The sequence below is a fragment of the Onychomys torridus genome, chromosome 2 (genome assembly GCF_903995425.1).
Source record: "Onychomys torridus chromosome 2, mOncTor1.1, whole genome shotgun sequence".
NCBI classification, from domain to species: domain Eukaryota; kingdom Metazoa; phylum Chordata; class Mammalia; order Rodentia; family Cricetidae; genus Onychomys; species Onychomys torridus.
In genome coordinates, this window is record NC_050444.1 from 159,527,968 (window position 1) to 159,547,136 (window position 19,169).

Here is a 19,169-nt window from a genome sequence, read left to right on the forward strand (position 1 = left end):
AGAGGGAGGGAGACAGACAGACCGACTGTACAAGAGATCAAAATGGGGCATGCAGTGACAGGGAGAGAGAGCTCAGGCGGGCGAGGAGTCTGCATTGGGGTCACCATTTACCAGCTGTGTGGCCATGAGTCACTTTACCTTTCTGGGCCCTGGTTTCTGCACTAGGAAAACAGAGATGGTGACCGTACTTATTTTATCTTGTAAAGGTCAGATGGTAAAGAACTTCAGAAAATGCCAGTTTCCCCAGGGCTTCGGCGGAGTGCCTCTTCCCGGGCATCAATGACTAACTACTGTGGTAACTGTCCCACTTGTTGGTTAGGGGATGGGTTGTTAGTCACAGAAAGGGACTGCAGAGTCACAGCAAGGGCTTTGAGATAAAGGTGCTGGGGTCAGGAGTGTCTGGACGGATGGGAAGCCAGGACAGGGACTTCGGAGCAGGCTTCCCACCTGGGAGAAGACGTTGGCGGCATAGGCAGCGGCAGTGGTCAGCGAGGTGAAGAAGGTGGCCTTGCCTGCCGTCTGGATGGTGTGGATCATCCTCAGTTGGGGGTCTTCCAGGTGGGTGGCCTGGCGGTAGGTGTTGATGAACACAAAGACATCATCCACACCTGCAGGAGAGGCCCAGCCAGAGGGCAGCTCAGCTCAGGCCCCACTTGTGTGCCTGCGGTCAGATGCAGGACAGTCGGGCAGCTCAGCACTGGCCTATCTGACGGACTCCATCCTGAGGATAAGCCCCACCCACCAGACTCCTTGGCCCCACCCAATGTCTCCAAGCCCCACCCACTAAGTCTCCAAGCCCCACCCACTAAGTCTCCAAGCCCCACCCACTGAGTCTCCAAGCCCCACCCACTGAGTCTCCAAGCCCCACCCACTAAGTCTCCAAGCCCCACCCACCAAGTCTCCAAGCCCCACCCACTGAGTCTCCAAGCCCCACCCACTGAGTCTCCAAGCCCCACCCACTGTGACGGAGCATCGCCTACCGTGTTCCTTGGCCCCACTCGCTGTCTCCAAGCCCCATCCATCATGCTTCCTGGCCCCACCCACCCCTCTTCCAAAACTCGGGCATCCTCTCACCACCCTCATGGTCACCCAGAACACCTTCTTGGGGAAGGGGCAGAGTTCTCAAGTGGGAGTCCTCTGCCGTGGGTGGGAGACAACTTACCGATGCCCACAATCACAAAGGCAGCCACTCCATTGAGGATGCCCAAGTACTGGATGCCAAAGACCACATGGTAGAGGAAGAGTGCCACCAGGCAGCTGAGACCGATGCTGGCAATCCCGAAGAAGGACAGGAACACTGGGCAGGGGAGGGGCAGGAGGGTCGAGAGGGCCCCCCCAGAACACAGACCCCCTTCAGTAACCCTGACCTCAGCCCCTCATCCTGGGCCCCCTGCACCACCCTGTCTGCTCCCAGCCAGGTGCAGGGACAATGTGCAGAATTTGAAGCCCTTCATTCCCAGAGAAGCGGCTGGGCAGAAGGCCTGTGGGGCAGATGAAACCATCTGGGGTCAGGCTACCTACAGGACCTCTTCCAGACACCCTTACATACAAGGAGAGAACTGTGAGTGTTTTATATTGTGTGTCACCTGAGGAGATTAGAGGTTCCACTCTGCAGGACCTCTGTCTGGTTCACCACTGGATCCTGATGAGTCAGAACACTGGGCATATATCTAGCGCCCAACTAGTATTTGCTGCCTGGATGACTGCATGCCTTGTCTAGTTTTCTGTCTCTGCCCATTTGGGCAAGAGCACGTGCTTACTGTATACAAGTGGCAGTTAGAGGCAGCTAGTACATGTGAGGGAGGAGGTGGTGGCGGTGGGGAGGTAAGTTGTAGGCAAAAGGGCTGCTGATATGGAACACAGAGCAGGCTCTTGAATAATCAAGAACAGTCTAAAAATGTCCCAGATGCCCCTACACAAAGTTGTCATGGTGTCTGAGCACCATTTGGCCCAGCACTGACAAGCTGGATTCAAGGCTATCCTGGTACCCTTGAACAGGTTGGCGCATGCTGCAGGGAGAGAGGGCACTGGCTTACATGACCCTTCTGGGATGCCATACCTGAGCAGGAAGTGAGGATGTAGACAAGGGCAGCGATGCAGCTGCTGCTGATGAAGGCGAGGAGCATGTCATTATTGAAAGTCCTGCGCACCTCATAGTCGAAGAGGTCCGTCCCCCCATAGAGGACCTGGACTTTGCTGGGGGAGGCCGAGGAGAAAGGAGAGACAAGAAGGGGATTGAAGATGACTGTGGACACTTGAGAGCCAGAGCTGTGCCCTTCATCAGTGGCTCTTTACCTTGGCTGCTCATTAAAATTACTTGAGCTTCCAAAAGTCCTGACATCTAGGCCGGATGCCAAGCAAATTAAATCATAATTTCTTGGGTGGAGCTGAATCAAGTGTTTTTTTTCCCCCAAATCTCCCAGGTGATTCAACGTACAGCTGAGGTTGAGATCCACCATTCCACACAGATAATAATCAGTGACAATCAGCTCCTCCTATGTAACTTTCCAGTTCTCAATGGTCCACAGCAGAATCTAAAGTCAAACTGACTCCAGATAATCCCGTTTTACACTGCTGTTCAGTGTGTGCTCACTACAAGTCATTTTCCAAAAGAAAACCAGCCAGGATGATCAAACTGTTTTCTCCCGTGTGGATGTACCTGTGGTTTGTAAATGCCTGTTCACGTGTGTGTGTGTGTGTGTGTGTGTGTGTGTGTGTGTGTGTGTGTGTGCAGGTGCGGGTGTGCATCTGTGCGGGTGTGGAAACCCAATGTTGATGCAGAAACTCTTCCTTGATCGTTCTCTGCCATATTCCTCGCAGCAGAGTTTTCAACTGAACCCAGAGTTCTCTGACACCGCTCGTCTGGCTAGCCAGATTGCTCTGGGGATCCATCTCAACTTTATAAGATTTAGAATTACAGGTAGGCATTTATGTGGGTTCTGGGGACCCAAACTCTGATCCTCACACTCAAGCAACAAATACTTTAACCACTGAGCAATCTCCCCAACCCCAAACTACATTTATTTATTTATTTATTTATTCATTTATTTATTTATTTACTTACTTACTTACTTATTTATTTTTATTTTTATGAGGCAGTCTCACTATGTATCCCTGGATGGCTAGGAGGTGTTATGTATAACAAGCTAGACTTGATTTCACAGAAGTCTATCTAATCCTGCCTCGTGAATATTGGAACTAAAGGTACATCACCTTACCCAGTCATCCCCAACTATATTTTTAAGATTTATTTTTATTTTATTTGTGTGTGTATTTCTCTGTGTGTGCTATGTATGTGTGAGTACCCACAGAGGCTCAAGGAAGGCCTCAGATCCCCTGGACCTGGAATTACAGGTGATTGTGAGCAGTCTGCTGTCACCTGGAAGAGTCCTACAGGCCCTTAACCACTGAGAAATCTCTCTGGCACCCAAACCGCTTTAAAATGCAACCAAGAGTGATGTTTCCAGCATCGATGGAGCAGCAGTTGACATCTGGACTGGCCTTATCACTGCAACCACAAAAATATAAGGAAAAAGGGCTGGAGAGATGGCTGAATGGTTAAGAGCACCCACATGGTGGCTCACAACCATCCATAACCCCAGTTACAGGGGCTCCAACAAGCACTCACATGGTGCACCATCTATGCACGCAGGTAAAACATGCATGCACATAAAATAAAAACAAATCAATCTAAAAATAAACTTAAATGATGAGAAAACTCATGAAATGGGACTCTGGACACCAGACCACAGAGGACCGTGATCCTTTGAGATAAGAAAGTAGGCCCACCCAGGGGAGTCTTTGCCCTGGAGGAGATGGGAATGGGGGGTGGGCTTGGGGGAAGGTGGGGCGGGAGGGGGAGGACAGGGGAACCCATGGCTGATATGTAAAATTAAATTAAATTATAAAATTAAAAAACAAAAGAAATAAAGTAGGCACCGTGGTTTCCAGGGCTGATGCCTCAACAGCGCTGCTGTACTGAGAACAGCTTCACCGATCAGTTACTAGATTCTCAAGGAGCCAGAAACTTCCTCAGACTTGATGGAAACTGTGAACCTGTTGATCCAAGAAGCTTGAACCATGAACTCCAAAGACCAAACAACTCAATGGCCAACAATGCACGTCCCAACTGAACCGCTCGGCACTCTCGTCGGGAGGCAATGGACAAGTGGCATACCGTAGAAGAAGACGAAGAGCCATGGCAGATTTCTAGTCAGGTGAGAGTCAGAAAGCAGCCGAGCAGCATCCCCAGTCACTCAGGGGAAACCCAACCCAGAATTCTACACCCAGCAAAAATACATTTCAAAAGCAAAGGCAAAACCAAAAACCTCTGTCAGACACACAGACTGAGGTTACCTCTGGTACACCCACATTGCTAAAGGAGCTGAGGCCTCAGGCAGAGGAGGATGAGAGTGCGGGAAGGAGCATCCGCACTGAGGGGAAACTGCACTGTAAACGGAAATGTCACAAGTAAGAAATGCCGCGTTTTCGTTATCTCCACCAAAGAAAAACTGGCCGCTTAAAAATAATAGGGTTGTGTGGGGTTCACACCGCACAGAACATGGTCCACAGCGTAGGAGGCCACGGAAGAGCAGAGGGCTGTGACTATGACGTAGGACCATCTCAAGACCTACTGTGATATCTAAGGAGGCGTACTACAAATCCTAAAGCAGCCACTAAGAGTTGCTGCTGAAAAGATGAGTTAAAAATAAAAGCATACGAAATAGTTTATCCAGAAGAAACAAAAACTCCCCTCCATCTATTCAGCACTAGGTTCTGATGGTGTTAGCCAGTGCAATCAGGCAAGAAAGTGAGAAATAAAATGCATCTCTCTTAGAAAAGCAGATGTAGCTTAATCAGTATAACACCAGCTTATCTGTGTGGAAAATAAACCTAAAAAACAAGCAGCAACAACAAAACCCTAGGTTTACACACGAAAGACACTATACATTTAAAGTATAAATTAACAGCTGGAGAATACATTTTAAAATTATATTACCATAGGAGCATGAAAATAGCAGCTGCTTAGAGATAAAATGAAAAATGACACTAGACATACCATGTTCACGGGTCTTCTTCGTCTCCTGGCTCTTCATATTTGAACCCAGGGCTTCCTTCACACTTGCTAAGCATACTCTCTACCTCTGAACTATAACCCCAGATATTTCTAATTTATTTCTTTAAATCTGAGGCAGAGTCTTGCTACATTATCCAGGTTGTACTTGAACACACTCTGCCGCACAGGCTGAACCGTCATCCTCCTGTCTCAGGATCCAGCTCAGGGGTGGAGTCCTTGCCTAGCCTGTGAAACACCCTGGGCTCAACCCGTAGCACTGAGAGGAAGACAAAACAAACATAAAACCCAAACACAAACCTTGGTACGAAGCTATGCTAACCATGACTGTGTAGTTCTAAAGTGCAGATCCACGGACGAGAAGAGAAGGTTCAAAAACAGACACCAGGCCGGGCGGTGGTGGCGCACGCTTGTGATCACAGCCCTCGGGAGGCAGAGGCAGGCGGATCTCTGCGAGTTCGAGGCCAGCCTGGGCTACAAAGCAAGTTCCAGGACAGGCTCCAAAGCTACAGAGAAACGCTGTCTCGAAAAACGAAAACAAAACAAAAAACAGACACACACGTACACAGTAAGTTTTTGTCCAAGGTACAAAGGCAATTCAATAAAGAAAATGGGCTCTTCCAACAAATGACACTGAGATAACCAGATGCCCATGTAAAAATAATAAACCTCAATCTGTATCTTGTTCCATGCTCAAAAGTGAACTCAAAATGAATGTCATAATATGTTGTTGGTGTGTTGTGTTGGTGGTGGTGGTAGATATGGGAGGAGTTAGGGGAGGTGTGGGAGGAGAATGCGATCAAAACACATTATATACATGTCTGAAATTCTCAAAGAATACAAATGTTTTAAAATGGGCACAAGATCTGCATCAATAGTTCACCAAAGAAATGAGATGCCTCATGAGCCCCGGTTCAGCACAGCGAGGTGAGCAGTTTCTCCTGCTGTGTGTTTCCAGCACAAAGCTCTGACACTCCACAGGCCCAAACCAACAGGAACAAAAAAAGCCGAAGACTGAGCCGAATACATCCTTCCTCCTTCAGAAAGATAAGGACAGAAGTCCAACATCATCGCTCATTAGAAAAATGCAAACCAGGGCCATCAGGATTGCTGCCACATGCCTAAGAACAGCCTGCCCATCTTTCCTTCCTTCCTTCCTTCCTCTTTTCCTTCCTTCCTTCCTTTCTTCCTTCCTTCCTCCTATCCTTCCTTCCTTCCTCCTTTCCTTCCTTCCTTCTTTCCTTCCTTCCTTCCTTTCCCTCCTTCCTTCCTCCCTCCCTCCCTACCCTCCGTCCTTCCTTCCATTCTTTCTAAATTAAGATAGTTTTTAAATGGCACTATCTATATGTACTGGTTTATTTTTGCCAACCTGACACACCAGAGTCAAAGGAAACCTCAGCTGAGGAAATTTCTCTATCAGATTGCCCTATATGCAAGTCCGTGGGGTGTTTCCTTGACTATTGGTGTGGAAGGGTCCAGTGTGGGCAGTGTCAGCCCTGGGCAGGTGGTCTTGGAAGATACAAGAAAAGTAGCTGAATGTGAGCCTGAGAGCAACTCAGTAAGCTGTGTTCCTCCATGGCCCCTGCTTCAGTTCCTGCCTCCAGTTTCTTGGGCTCCCTCCATGGTGGATTGCCACTTGGAAGAGAAAGATCCAGCAAACCCTTTCCTCCCCATGTTGGTTAGGGGTGCTGTTTATCACAGTGACAGAGGGGCAAATGAGAACCCCACAGCAAGTGTTGGCGGGGATGTGGGAGAACTGAAATTCTCACACACCACTGGTGGAAACAAAGTGGTACAACCAATTTGGAAAACTCTGGAAGTCTCTTAAGTTAAACATATGTCCACCATTATTGCTCAGTCATTTTACTATGAGGCTTTTCTCTAAGGCAAAAAGGTTTTGTCCCTACAAAGACTTATACACTAACACTCACTGGAACTTTATCTGTAATGGTTAAACCTCGAAGCAATACAAACACCAATGAGTGAACAGACGAACAAAATATGATCTCCATACAACGGAATACTATTACATGTTCAACAATAAACTGTTCTAACATGGTAAAACATGGGTACAATTTAAATTAGCTAGAAGGAATGAATGAGTCCCATCAAAAGAGAACATAGGATACCACGTATACAAAATCCCAGAAAAAGAATGTCTATAATATGATGGTAGAAAGCAGAAAGTGGGGGCTGGAGATACGGCTCAGCAGTTAAAATCACAGCCTCCTCTACCAGAGGACCTGGGTTCAAATCCCAGCACCCACTAGACAGCTGGCTATTATCCAGTCTGATGCCCCTTTCTGACCTCTTAGAGCTCTGTATGCATGTGGTGTATTTAAATACAGGCAGGCAAATGCTCATACACATAAAATTATATAAAACAAACAAACAAAAAAAAACCATAAAGTGATTGTTAGGGTTGGGGCTAGGAAGCAGCTTGGAAGCAGGATGCAGGATGAGATGGTTTGGGGCTGGGAAGCAGCTTGGAAGCAGGATGCAGGATGAGATGGTTGTCAGTGGACATAAGGAAACTGGGAAATTCGAAATCTTGACAGTAGATGTGTTAAGACTAAAATGTAAGTATATACAGTTGGCCGTGTGCCAATTACACTTCAACAAGTTTTTTTTTTTATTTCCTTAGCCTCACACATAATAGCCAAGAAGAAAAGATCTTTGGCTTTCTTACTTTGATGAATTAGATACTTTTTCTTTGAGTAAAAAAAGCTGAAAGTTGCCGGGCGGTGGTGGCGCACGCCTGTAATCACAGCACTCGGGAGGCAGAGGCAAGTGGATCTCTGTGAGTTCGAGACCAGCCTGGTCTACAAAGAGAGTTCCAGGACAGCCTCCAAAGCTACAGAGAAACCCTGTCTCGAAAAACCAAAAAACAAAACAAAACAAAACAAAAAGCAGAAAGTTAAATCAGTCATTTACTGTATCTACACAAATTTATACAGCATTTACAGAGTGTCTTATGGGGAAGGATGCTGGAGGGATAGTTAAGAGCACTTGCTGCTCCTACAGAGGACCTGGGTTCAGTTCCTAGCACTCAGTTGGTGATACAAAACACACACAAATGCATATAGGCAACACACAATAAAGTAAAAATAAATAAGCCTTTAAAAATAAACAAATTAAAAGGAAAGGAAAAACGGTCATTTTAAGAGAGCAACAATGGACAGGCAAGATGGCTCAGTGGGTAAAGGAGCTTGCTGCCAAGCCTGACAACATGAGTTCTGGAACCCATATACTTGGAAGAAGAGAACAAATTCTTGTAAGTTGTCCTCTGGCTTCCACATGCACATGTACACATGCCCACACATGTACACATACAAAATAAATGAACAAGCATAATAAAAATTGTAATAAACTAATGGTGGAACAAGGAAGATTTACAGCTGACTTTTCTCCAGAGAACGATGGAAGCCGTGAGACAATGGAATGACATCTTTAAAATAGTGCAAAAACACAGCTGCCAGTTTGGAACACCACCCAAGTGAAGTAGATTGGAAAAATGAAAGTAAAACAAAGATATTCTCCAGACAAACAAAACAGAGGTCACCACCAGCAAACCTGCACTTGGAAAATAAGAAAAACAGTTCTTCAGACACAAGGAAAGTGGTCCCAGAGAAAGCAGGAAACCACAGAAAGTAATGAGGAGCAACAGGAAAGGTAAACATGAAGATAAACAGAAATGATCAGGTTCTGCAAGACAGAATGGGCTGTGGGGTTTAAAATGTATATACAATTAAAACACACACAACAAAGCCACAGAGACTGTTCTCAGTTGCTGGTGTCATCAATGAAGCCATAAAAGTGACGATTCCTGTAATTCTGTGTTAAGTCAAGGTGTGTTTTCCTCTTGAGTCACCAACAATACAACAAATAAAAGGATTTTGTGAATCTGAAAGAAGGCATTACAATCAAGTCCTTGGGGCCTGGCTGTCACTTCCTGTTGGGAAGTGCCAGGACAAGGACTTGAACTTAGCAGGTAAACATTTCAGCAGCGGTAACTTTTGCTATCTGAAGTGCCCTCCACAGTCAGCTCCTCTCAGCTGCCTTCCTTGAGGTACCTCATACATCTATCAATCATCCATCTATCCAACCATCCACCTATCATCCATCCATCCATCCATCCATCCATCCATCCATCCAACCATCCATTCATCATCCATCAACCATCCATCCATCCATCCACCTATCATCCATCCATCCATCCATCCACCATCCATCCATCAACCATCTATCCATCCATTCATCATCCATCATCAGCCATCCATCCATTATCCACCCACTCATTCATTCTGTAGACTAATCTTTACCAAGTGATTCCAGGGACCTTGTTGGGGCTAAGCTTACAGAAGTGAGCCAGAAACAAGCCCATCTCCAAACCAGATCTTTCTTAAACATGTGTATGTGTGGAGGGGGTGGTATATGTGCATATTATGGTGTGTACATGGATGGAGTTCAGAAGAAAACTTGTGGGAGTCAGCTCTCTCTTCTATCATACTGGTTCCAAGGACATGACTCAGTTCATCAGGCTTGGTTGCAGGCTCTAGTGAGCCATCTTGCTGGCCTCTTAAATGTGTGTGTGTGTGTGTCTGTGTGTGTGTGTGTGTGTGTCTGTGTGTCTACCTGCAAGTGCACATGTGTATGCTCTGGTGCATGTGTGTGCAGAGAACAAAGGTCAGAGATCAACCTTGAGTGTCTTCCTGGTATTTTCTACCTTTTAAAAAGATATTTTGTTTTTTCATCTATGTGCATGTGTGTGTGTGTTTGTGAGCATGATTGCAAGTAACCTCAGAGGCCAGAAAAGGGCAGTGAATCTCCTGCAGCTGCAGTTACTGTCATTGTGAGCCGCCTGATGTGAGTTCTGGAAACAGACATCCTCCGGAAGAGCAGCAAGTACTCTCTACCACCAAGCCCCGCCCCATCTTATTTTTTGAGACAGACTTTCAACCTAGAGTTCACCAATTTGTCTAGGCTGGCCAGCCAGTGAGCTCTAGGGATTCTCCCTGACTCCAGGCCTCTCCAGCACTGGGGTTACACCTGGCTTTTCTAACATGGGTCTGGGGATTGGACTCAGGTCCTTGTACTTACATGACAAGCACTTCACCAAGTGAGCCGCCTCCCCAGTCCCCACTTCCTAAAGCTTTACACTGCACACAAATCCCCCGGAAACGCCACAGGTCTGAGAGACGGCCTGCGAGCCTGCAGTTGTAACATCCTACTACTGGGATTATATACCGGGGTTTTATGTGGGTTCTAAGGTCTGAACTCCGACTTTCATGCCTGCACAGCAAAGCACTTTACTCACTGAGCCAGTCTCCCCAGGCCTAGCTCATTTCCTCTTCTTTTAAAAAATATTTATTGTATTTTATATGTATGAGTCTTGCCTGTGTGTATGTGCACGCACCATGCACATGCCATATGCCTGCAGAAGCTGGAAGAGGATGTAGGACCCCCTGAAATTGTAATTACAGATGGCTGCGAGCTACCACAGACAGAGGTGCTGAGAGCCGAGTCCAGGTCTTTGGCAATGGCAGCGGGTGCTCTTATCTACCAAACCACCTCTCCAGCCCTGCTCTCCTCTCTTCTTAATGACCACAGTAATAGGAACCGCAGCCTCATCTTACAAATAGGGATACTCAGGCCCAGAGAAAGGAAGCGATTTTGCCCACTGACTCCTTGGATATTAGAGGCAGAAAGGAACTGCTCTTCGGGCTGGTCATCCCCAAGCCCTCCAGAACAAGAGTTCTGGAATTGTCTCCCTCCCTCCAAGCTGTCATGTGTACTAACCCTTAGCACCACTCAAGAAAAGAGGTCATTCAGGGGACCAGACGAGGCACCCAACTCTGCTCAGGTTTGGGGATAAAGACTTCCTGGGGTTAAGGCTGTGAGGAAAGAGATTTGGAACACAAGAGGTACCCTGTTACCTACTACATACAGGTGCAAAGGCAGGCACACAGGTGTGGAGCTGGACTTCCTACCTAGTAGACTGCTTGGCTAGCATGGCCACATAGGTGACCACAAAGCTCTGAAACTTGGCCCTCTGTTCCTCCCAGCGATCGTCCACTGAGTAGTAATTGGGGAGCGGTGCTCCAAACAGGATCTCACTGCGCAGGAGGGAGCTCTTCAGATTATCCACCGAGAGGCCTTCATCAACGTACCAATAGAACTCAGGGTGAGTCATGGCCAGCTCTAGGGAGCCTGCAGGGGCAGGGAAATCCAAAGAGCTCAGTGCACTGCTCCCACCAGCACCCCCACCCACCCACACACACACTACAACATCTGGACAGATGCATGACTTGGAGAATCTACAGCTTCCCGAGTATGAGCCTCCTTTGCCTGAGCAGGCAGCTCCCACTAGGTTTGTGCTTTGATTCCAGTTTGAACCCCACCTAATTCCAAGGCTCAGTCTGTGATCCTGTAACTCCATCTGCTAAAGCCCTACCATACCTGTGCCCTCCCCCGCTCCAAAGCTCTATTATCTAGCACTGTCCCATACTTCCTCAAGCCCCACCCCAAGATACCTTAAATCTCATGTTCCTTTTTGTCCTGGTTAGTTTTTTAGGTTTTTTTTGTTTTTGTTTTTGTCAATTTGACACAAGCTAATGTTATCTGGGAAGAGGAACCTTAACTGAGAAAACACCTCTATCAGATTAATTGTAGGCAAACCTGTGGGAACATTTTCTTGATTGTTAATTGACAGAAGAGAACCCAGCCACTGGGGTCGGTGCTAATCTTGGGTAGGTGGTCCTAGGGTGTTTAAGGAAGAAAACTGAGCAAGCAAGCCAGTAAGCAGCGGCCTTCCATGGCCTCTGCTTCAGTTCCTGCCTCTAGGTTCCTGCCTGGAGTTCCTGCCCTGACTTCCTTCTATGATGCACTGTGATGCGGAAATGCAAGAGGAAATAAACCCTTTGCTCTCTAAGTTGCTTTTGGTCACAGTGTTTTATCACAGCAATGGAAACCTAACTAAGATATACTTCCTTCCACGCCCTCTCTAAACAACCCCACTCCCAAGTCTCTCTCCATGCTTTCTCTCTCTGGACTCAACCTAACGCCCAATGTCCCACAATCCCAGTGGGCACCCTATTCTGTCGCTTTCTCTCCCTCTCCCTCTTCATATCCAATCCCAGCTGCACATCCCATTGGCACCTCGCCCTCTGGCCATGCCCAAGCTCAGCATAATCCCTTGTTGCTCACCTCGGATATCTGCCAGGTCCTGGCCCATGCCATCATAGTAGATTTTGCCGCCCCTCTCGGTGGGAAAGAAGTAAGTCATGAGCGAGCTGGGCGGGGAGCAGTAGGAATAGGAGCCGAGAGGCAGGTCCTTGAGCACCTCATGCGGCTTCCAGCAGAACTCCCGGAAGCCCGGGTGGTCCATGATCTTTCGCTCGATCTCGTGGATCGTGACCAAGCGCTCGCTTGTGAAAATGTTGCGCTCCGCGTCTCCCCGCGCCAGGAAGATGAGCTCGATGCGCCAGTGCGCGTGCGTCTGGGTGTTGGCGCTCACGTAGGTGCGCGAGTAATCCCAACGGGAGGCGCCTCGACGGGCTCGACTCTGATTGGCTACCTGGTCCGTCAGGGGCGGGGCCTGGCGTCGAGGTCGCTCACTCGGAATGGCTGCTGATCTCTGAGTGGCAGGGGTGACCCTCGGAGCTGAGCGAGGGGTCCGGGATGCCTGTCGCGAATGATTCCCCAGGTGCAGCTGCTGCAGCTGCTCCGAGATGAGGCGCTGCAGCGTTTCCGAGGTGAAGTCCGCCAAGTCCCGCCTGTTGCGCCCCCAAGATCCAAATTGGGACTTGAGGGCCAAGGCCAGAGCGTCAAAGCGCTGTGACGCCTCGTGGTTGCGGATTTCGAAGGCATTGTAGGAGATGTCGATGTCCAAGGGCGGGTAGTAGAGAAACATGAAGGCGGACAGCACCATGGGGATGCTGCAACCGAGGAACAGCACCAGACCTGCGCAGCATGGGTTGGTGAAGGCCCAGCCCAGGGTGCTCCAGAACCCTGAGGCTGGGGGCCGGGAGGGCAGTGTCCAGCGTCGCCAGTAGCCCTGTGCTCCAGAGGGCAGCCCTGGCCCAGAGACACCTCTGCAGGCCTCGCCCAAGGTCTCCTCTTCCTGTGGTTCCTCTTCTAGCCACACATCCTGCAGCAGGGGGTCATCCTCCGAGTCCATAGCCTAGGGGAAAAGGATGGGTCAACAGCCTTGAGAAGGGAGGCTTCACCCAGCCTGGGTACCACAAGCAGACCGCCAGTTCCACCGTGGGATTGGATCATGTGCTCACTAGGCGCTAAGGCACCAAAGCACATGTGCACCTAAACCAGTAAGAACACATTATTCTTTCCCATCACTCCCAGCAAGATGATCTTGGCTTTCAAGACCAAAAAAAAAAAAAAAAAGTGTGTGGGGGAGGGAGAACAGGGGCTGGAGATACAGTTCAGTGAATAATAGCATTGGCTGCTCTTGCAGAGGACCCGGGTTCAGTTCCCAGCACTCTCATGGCATCTCACAACAGCCTGTAGCTCTAGTTGCAGCAGATCTGAATCTAAAGGGCACCAGGCACACATGTATGCACATGCATACATGCAGATGAAATAGCCATGTGCACAAAAATACAAGAAAGAGAGAGAGAGAGAGAGAGAGAGAGAGAGAGAGAGAGAGAGAGATCTGTAAGCCAATTGCAACAGAAAAGACATTTTTTTTTTCTGGTGTGAAATGGCCAGCCAAGACTTCTGGCTACATGTGATGTTTCAGTTTTTGCTGCGTTCTCTGTCCAACTTCAGAACTCAAGGCCAATGTAAGATGTGGCTCCATAGCAACTACTTGTGTATAATGAGCAACTGTAAGGCACCTTCAGAGTTTGTCAGGGTAGAAGGAGAGAAAAATGATCTCTGGAATCAGACAGGCCCTGGTTTGGGTCCTGGCAACTGGAACATTGGCAAGGCTTGGAGCCACCCTGAACATTACCACCTATAAAATGAAGGGAGCTGTTCCTGTCTCAAAAGACTGTGGGGTCAGAGGTGGAAGTACTTTGCAGTCTGTCAGGCAATCACATTCCTTTGTTCCCCTTTGGAGATTGTGACATTCCAGTCATTCCCTGGGGGACTGTGCCAAGACTAGGTGTCTGCCCCAGAGCCCTCAGTATATCCCCACCCCCTCCCAGAACGCTGCAGCTGCAGCCACTGTTTGTCAGACTTAGGCCACTTAATATGCAGCTCCAGCAAACGGCAGCCCTCTGAGCACGGGCAGGAGCTAGGCATCTCTCAGAGATGTGAGGATTCCCACGGGGTGGCCCAGAGGCCACTTCCAGTGTCACTGGGATGGAGGGAGACTCCTGATCCAGATAGACATCAGGTAGAGGGAAGAGGCAGCGGGGCTGAGCATGCCGCTTTTCCCACTGGCATTCTCTGGCGCATTCTGCTTCAATTAGCTGGTCAACCCAGGAGGAAGAGAATGCTGTCAGTCCAGAACAAGTAAGGAAGGGGGAGGAGGAGAGGACTAAAGCAACAGACACATGAGGAGAGCAAGGAAAGAGAGTGGAATAATGGGAGGTGGGTTGGAGGAGAGACGGATGCAATAGAGAGAATGACTGAGGGGACCCTTTGGGTCCAAGACTTGAAAGAAGGAAAAATCAAGAGAATGACCCCTTAATTGGGAGCAAAGAGAAAAGATGTACCCAGTTCTCTTCCTCCTTCCTTCCCCCTCTCCCGTACTGCCTTTTAAATTACATTCTATTCTCTCCCCTCCCCCACCTTGTATAGGTGTGCATATATGCATCCACAGTGTTGTGCATATGGCATTCGGAGGACAGCCTGGTGGAAGTCAGCCCTCCCTTTCCAACATGTGTGTTGCAGAGATTGAACTCAGCTCACAGGCTTGCCTTCACCTCCTAAACCATCTTGCCAACACACTTCCTGTGTGTATTTATGTCAGCATGTGTGAGCTTATGTGCATCATGTGTGTGCAAATGCCCACAGAGGTCAAATGGCATTGGAGTCTCTGGAACTCAAGTGACAGGCAGTTGTGAGATTCTGATGTGGGTGCTGGGAACTGAACCCAGATCCTCTCAAGAGCAGTAAGTGCTCTTAACCACTGAGCCATCTCTCTAGTTCTGCCTGTGTGGTTTTTGACACTGGGTCTCATGTAACTTAGGCTTGCCTCAAACTCTCTATATAGCTGTGGATGCCCTTGAACTCCTGATCTTCCTGCTTCTACCTTCAAAGTGCTGGAATGCCATTCATGAACTGCCATGCCTGTCTGGCTGATGCAACCAGTTTCAAGGCTAATCTTGCTGAGACTCAAAGTCATATCCAAAGCAAAATCCCACTTTTATAGTCAGGGGTGTGGTGGGGAAGGAATCTCATATGTTTTTTAGATATAACCCATTGAGAATGACTCTCACTGTTTGAGAAGATTATGGATGATTTTTATTTTCTCTTTTATGCTTGTCTGTTTCCAAATTTTCTGCAATGATCAAGTATAGCCTTACTTTTAGAATCAGAAATAAATGCTATTTAAAAATTGTGTGTGTGTGTGTGTGTGTGTGTGTGTGTGTGTGTGTGTTTACTCACGTGTGTATTTTACCAGCTGTCTTTACCTCTTCAAAGAGTCGTGGTAATGTGCATGGGGTGGGGTGGAGGGGGGGTGCTGGCCCTTAAGAAGCAAATCAAGGGAGCTCCAGTGGCGCAATCGGTTAGTACGTGGTACTTATAAGAAGCAAATCAAGGAGAGTGGGCACAGGATACACAGGACACAGTAAGAAAGTGCAACACTGGCTTGGGGGGAAAGGAGTATGGACACTCCCAGTCCCTTGAGACAGAAAGAGCAGTCTTGAAAGGAAAGGGAAGTAAATCACAGCACATGAAACCCTAACAAAGGGAACCGTGGTGGCTCAGTTATAGAGAGCTTGCCTAGCATTCTCAGATCCCCTGCTTCCATGCCCAGCATCCATAAACCACATACGGTGGCATATACACCTCTAATCCCAGCACTCAGGAGATGCAGGCTGGAAGATCAGGAGTTTAAAGGTCATTCTCAGCTCCACTGCAAATCTGAGACCAGCTTCGGCTGAATAAAAATCATGTCTCAAAAAAACAACAAAATATATCACATACAACACTTCCATTGCACACACGGGAAAACTGAGACCCAGTGAGCAGAGTTGCAACACCCAAGGTCATTCTAGCAGTGGTGGGGCTGGGGTTCTTGACTGGAAGTTTTCTATTTTGCTACCAGATTCTAGGGTCATTTTTCAGCAGCCCCAGGGGAAAGCAGGTCTGGAGATGATAGGCATATCCAAAACAGAGAAGCTGTGTTTAAAGTCTGCAAGACAGGGACCTGTGGTGGGAAGAGGTGTGGACTCTAGTCTGGACCCCACTTATCCTCATCTAGCACCCAGGCAGGAGGTCCAAGCCAAAGCTCTCTGTTTACAACTTCCCTCCTTCTAGCCAGGGATGACAGACCCTTTCCTCCTTCATTCCCTCATCCCAGCCAGACTATTAAAATGTAATCAAAAACTCACATTAGACATGCAGATTCTACTTAAAATACATATATGTATATATCTAATTTAACAGCAATTAGGAGGTAATCAGCTTTTTCTCCCTGACTGGGTGTGTTTTGCTTCCTTGGTTCAGCCCTGGTCCATGAACAGCTCAGAGCCCTTAGAATCCCTCACTTTTGGCTTGAGAGATTTGGGCAGAAGTTCAAACCGAGATATTTTGAGTTAAGTAGTTCCACTCCGCTGCTGTGGTAGAGGGAGGACACCGTGTCTCTCCTGCTTGTGGGTCTGCGTGTCTCACAGCCCAGCTCATGGAAAGAGAAGGAAGCAAAGAGGTTACAGACACTCCTAGGTATCCCTGTCTCCAGTCTTGGTTGTACCCTCTCGATGCTCCCACCACATGCCTGTTGCCCAGCATCCCCAGACCTTTCCAGTGAGCTGAACTCTCCATTCCAAGCTAGGAGACTGGTGACAGCTTAAACACTCCAAGGGGCAAAATCACACACATGGGGTGAAGGCAAAGCCCAGAGAGCTTAGCTGGAATCTCTGACAGTCATTAAGATAATTATAGCGTTATAATTAGTTCTGCATCCACCCTGCCACCAGGATTTTTCATCCATCTTCCATTGGCCTAGCACCAGCCTTGCAACAGAGGCATGTGAACAGCCCCATTTCACAGAAGAAAAAAATGCAGAGAGCATTGCTATCTCTATATATCCAGTGGCTCTGTTTCACTAGAGACTCTAGTACAAGGGGTCAAGGAGCAGAGAAAAGTGGGGTTGATGCAGGGAGCCCTACCATAGCAACTAGATATTTGGACAGTTCCAGAATTTTCTCCCAAGAAACCCGGTCCTAGGCTGGAGATGTAGCTCAGCAGGAGGGTGCTTGCTTAGACTGTGTAAGGCCCCAATTCAAACCCCAGTAACAGAAAAAACTTCCAGATCCTAGCTGGGGAATGCCCCCAGACCTCTAGACGAAGGCAGATGGTACTTCTCAGAGTCCTTCATCCTTTCTCCAGCAAGACCCACTTAGATCTCTCTGCTCATCCCTAGGGGCAAGCTGGCTGTGCCCAGTTGAGGTAGATGCCTAGATTTCCTGAGAGGATGTGCTCCCAGGAAGCTCCAGTCTGTTGGCTAAGAGGGATCTGGACTTACTGATTAGGAGCCACGGTGGGGTGGAAGAGGAAAGGGGAGGGGCTGCGGTAAGCGTGCCCAAGCCCCTCATTTCTCAGAGAAGGGCAGGCTGCTGAGATGGAGCAGATGAAGGACGGCTGTCCTCCCAGGCTGACAGCTGGTGAGGAAACTGGGCACTGACTCGTAAACCCAACAGCTCAATATATATCAGGCAAACAAGCTTTGCTCTGGGCAGTATATCAGCCAGGGTACTGTCCCATAATCCCCAGAGAAACTTCACAATCATGGCCTAGAAGCTGCTGTTTGTTCTGGCATTCTGTGGATTCCCTCTGGTGGGCTCAGTGGGACAGGACTGGTCCCCCTGTGTAGTGGGTAGCCATTCCAGCCTTAGCCTGGAAGTTCCAACCCCCATTGAGGCTTCGGTAAATGGTCACACCTTCAAGGCAAGGCTGAGAGGATGATGAAGACCCAGGATCCAAATGAGAAGGAGCTCTTGATTCCCGGAGCCTGGACGCTGGAGGTAGACCAAGCAGAGTTCTCCAGAGAATACCGCTGGACTGCGCCATACCTTTGCCAGACCTTACAACCTACCTATCCCTTCATTTGTAAGTTACCCCACAAAATAAACCTCCCTTTTAACTATGTGGAGTGGCCTTAATAATTTCACCAATACCCCTGGCAACAAGAGGTTATCAGAGACTTGAAAGAACCATAGCTTGATTCCAGGGGTGAAGCGTAAGCTGAGCGGCATAGACTGTGTAGATAGATCTGGGTTCAAATCCTGACACCGCCACTAGCTGGGTGTGTGGGGCAGGAATGTTTCTCCCTCAATGAAATGGTGAGAGGCTTTCAGCTGGGCCCTACTATGTGGCCAGCACACATTATGTGTTTTTTAAAAATTACATTTGTTCATTGTGTGCGTGTGTGTGTGTGTGTGTGTGTGTGTGTGTGTGTGAGGTATGTGAGGAGGTCAGGCACACCTTCTCAGAGTTAGTACCTTCTTTTCATCATGTGAGTGCTAGGGCTCAAACTCAGGTTGTCAGGCGTGGAGGCAAGTGTCTTTAGTTGCCGAGCCATCTCACTAGCCCTGCTCTTCTAATTTCTGCTGTTTCTCCTCTGCCCTCAGCTCACAAGGCAGCCAGCTGCCTGCAGGGTAGGGTTGGATTGAGTTCCTGCAGGCTGGAGGCAGAGGTCATCCTTTTAGCCACCCTGTTGGGCTGCGAAGGGACTCCACCCACTGATCTCTCCTCCTCACTCCTTTCCTCCTCTCCTCTCCTACCTGTGCAGCTCAGGCCTCTTCCCAGACCCATCAATCAGCCCAGACTCTGGAGCTCTTAAAGCAGCCTCGGAATAAGACAATGAAAGCTTAATGTAACCAGCAGCATGAATAGAAAACGGAAATTAGAACACTCTCCCAGGTATTCCTGGTGGGAGGGTCAGAAGGTTCCAGAAACCCCA

General features: G+C 48.4%; 1 protein-coding gene across 2 annotated transcripts in view; it reads right to left on the reverse strand.

Annotated features, from left to right (window-relative positions):
* The window catches only part of Disp3 (dispatched RND transporter family member 3), a 50,455-nt gene that overhangs the window by 20,579 nt on the left and 10,707 nt on the right, over window positions 1-19,169 (reverse strand). For both annotated transcript variants that reach the window (XM_036177586.1, XM_036177587.1), the window contains exons 2-6: window positions 12,281-13,256; window positions 11,065-11,284; window positions 2,060-2,196; window positions 1,163-1,297; window positions 448-608 (exon numbers count right to left, since the gene is read on the reverse strand). In XM_036177586.1, coding sequence (XP_036033479.1) covers window positions 448-608; window positions 1,163-1,297; window positions 2,060-2,196; window positions 11,065-11,284; window positions 12,281-13,253 — 1,626 coding nt within the window. In that variant the 5' untranslated portion in view covers window positions 13,254-13,256. The remainder of the gene's footprint in view (window positions 1-447; window positions 609-1,162; window positions 1,298-2,059; window positions 2,197-11,064; window positions 11,285-12,280; window positions 13,257-19,169) is intronic.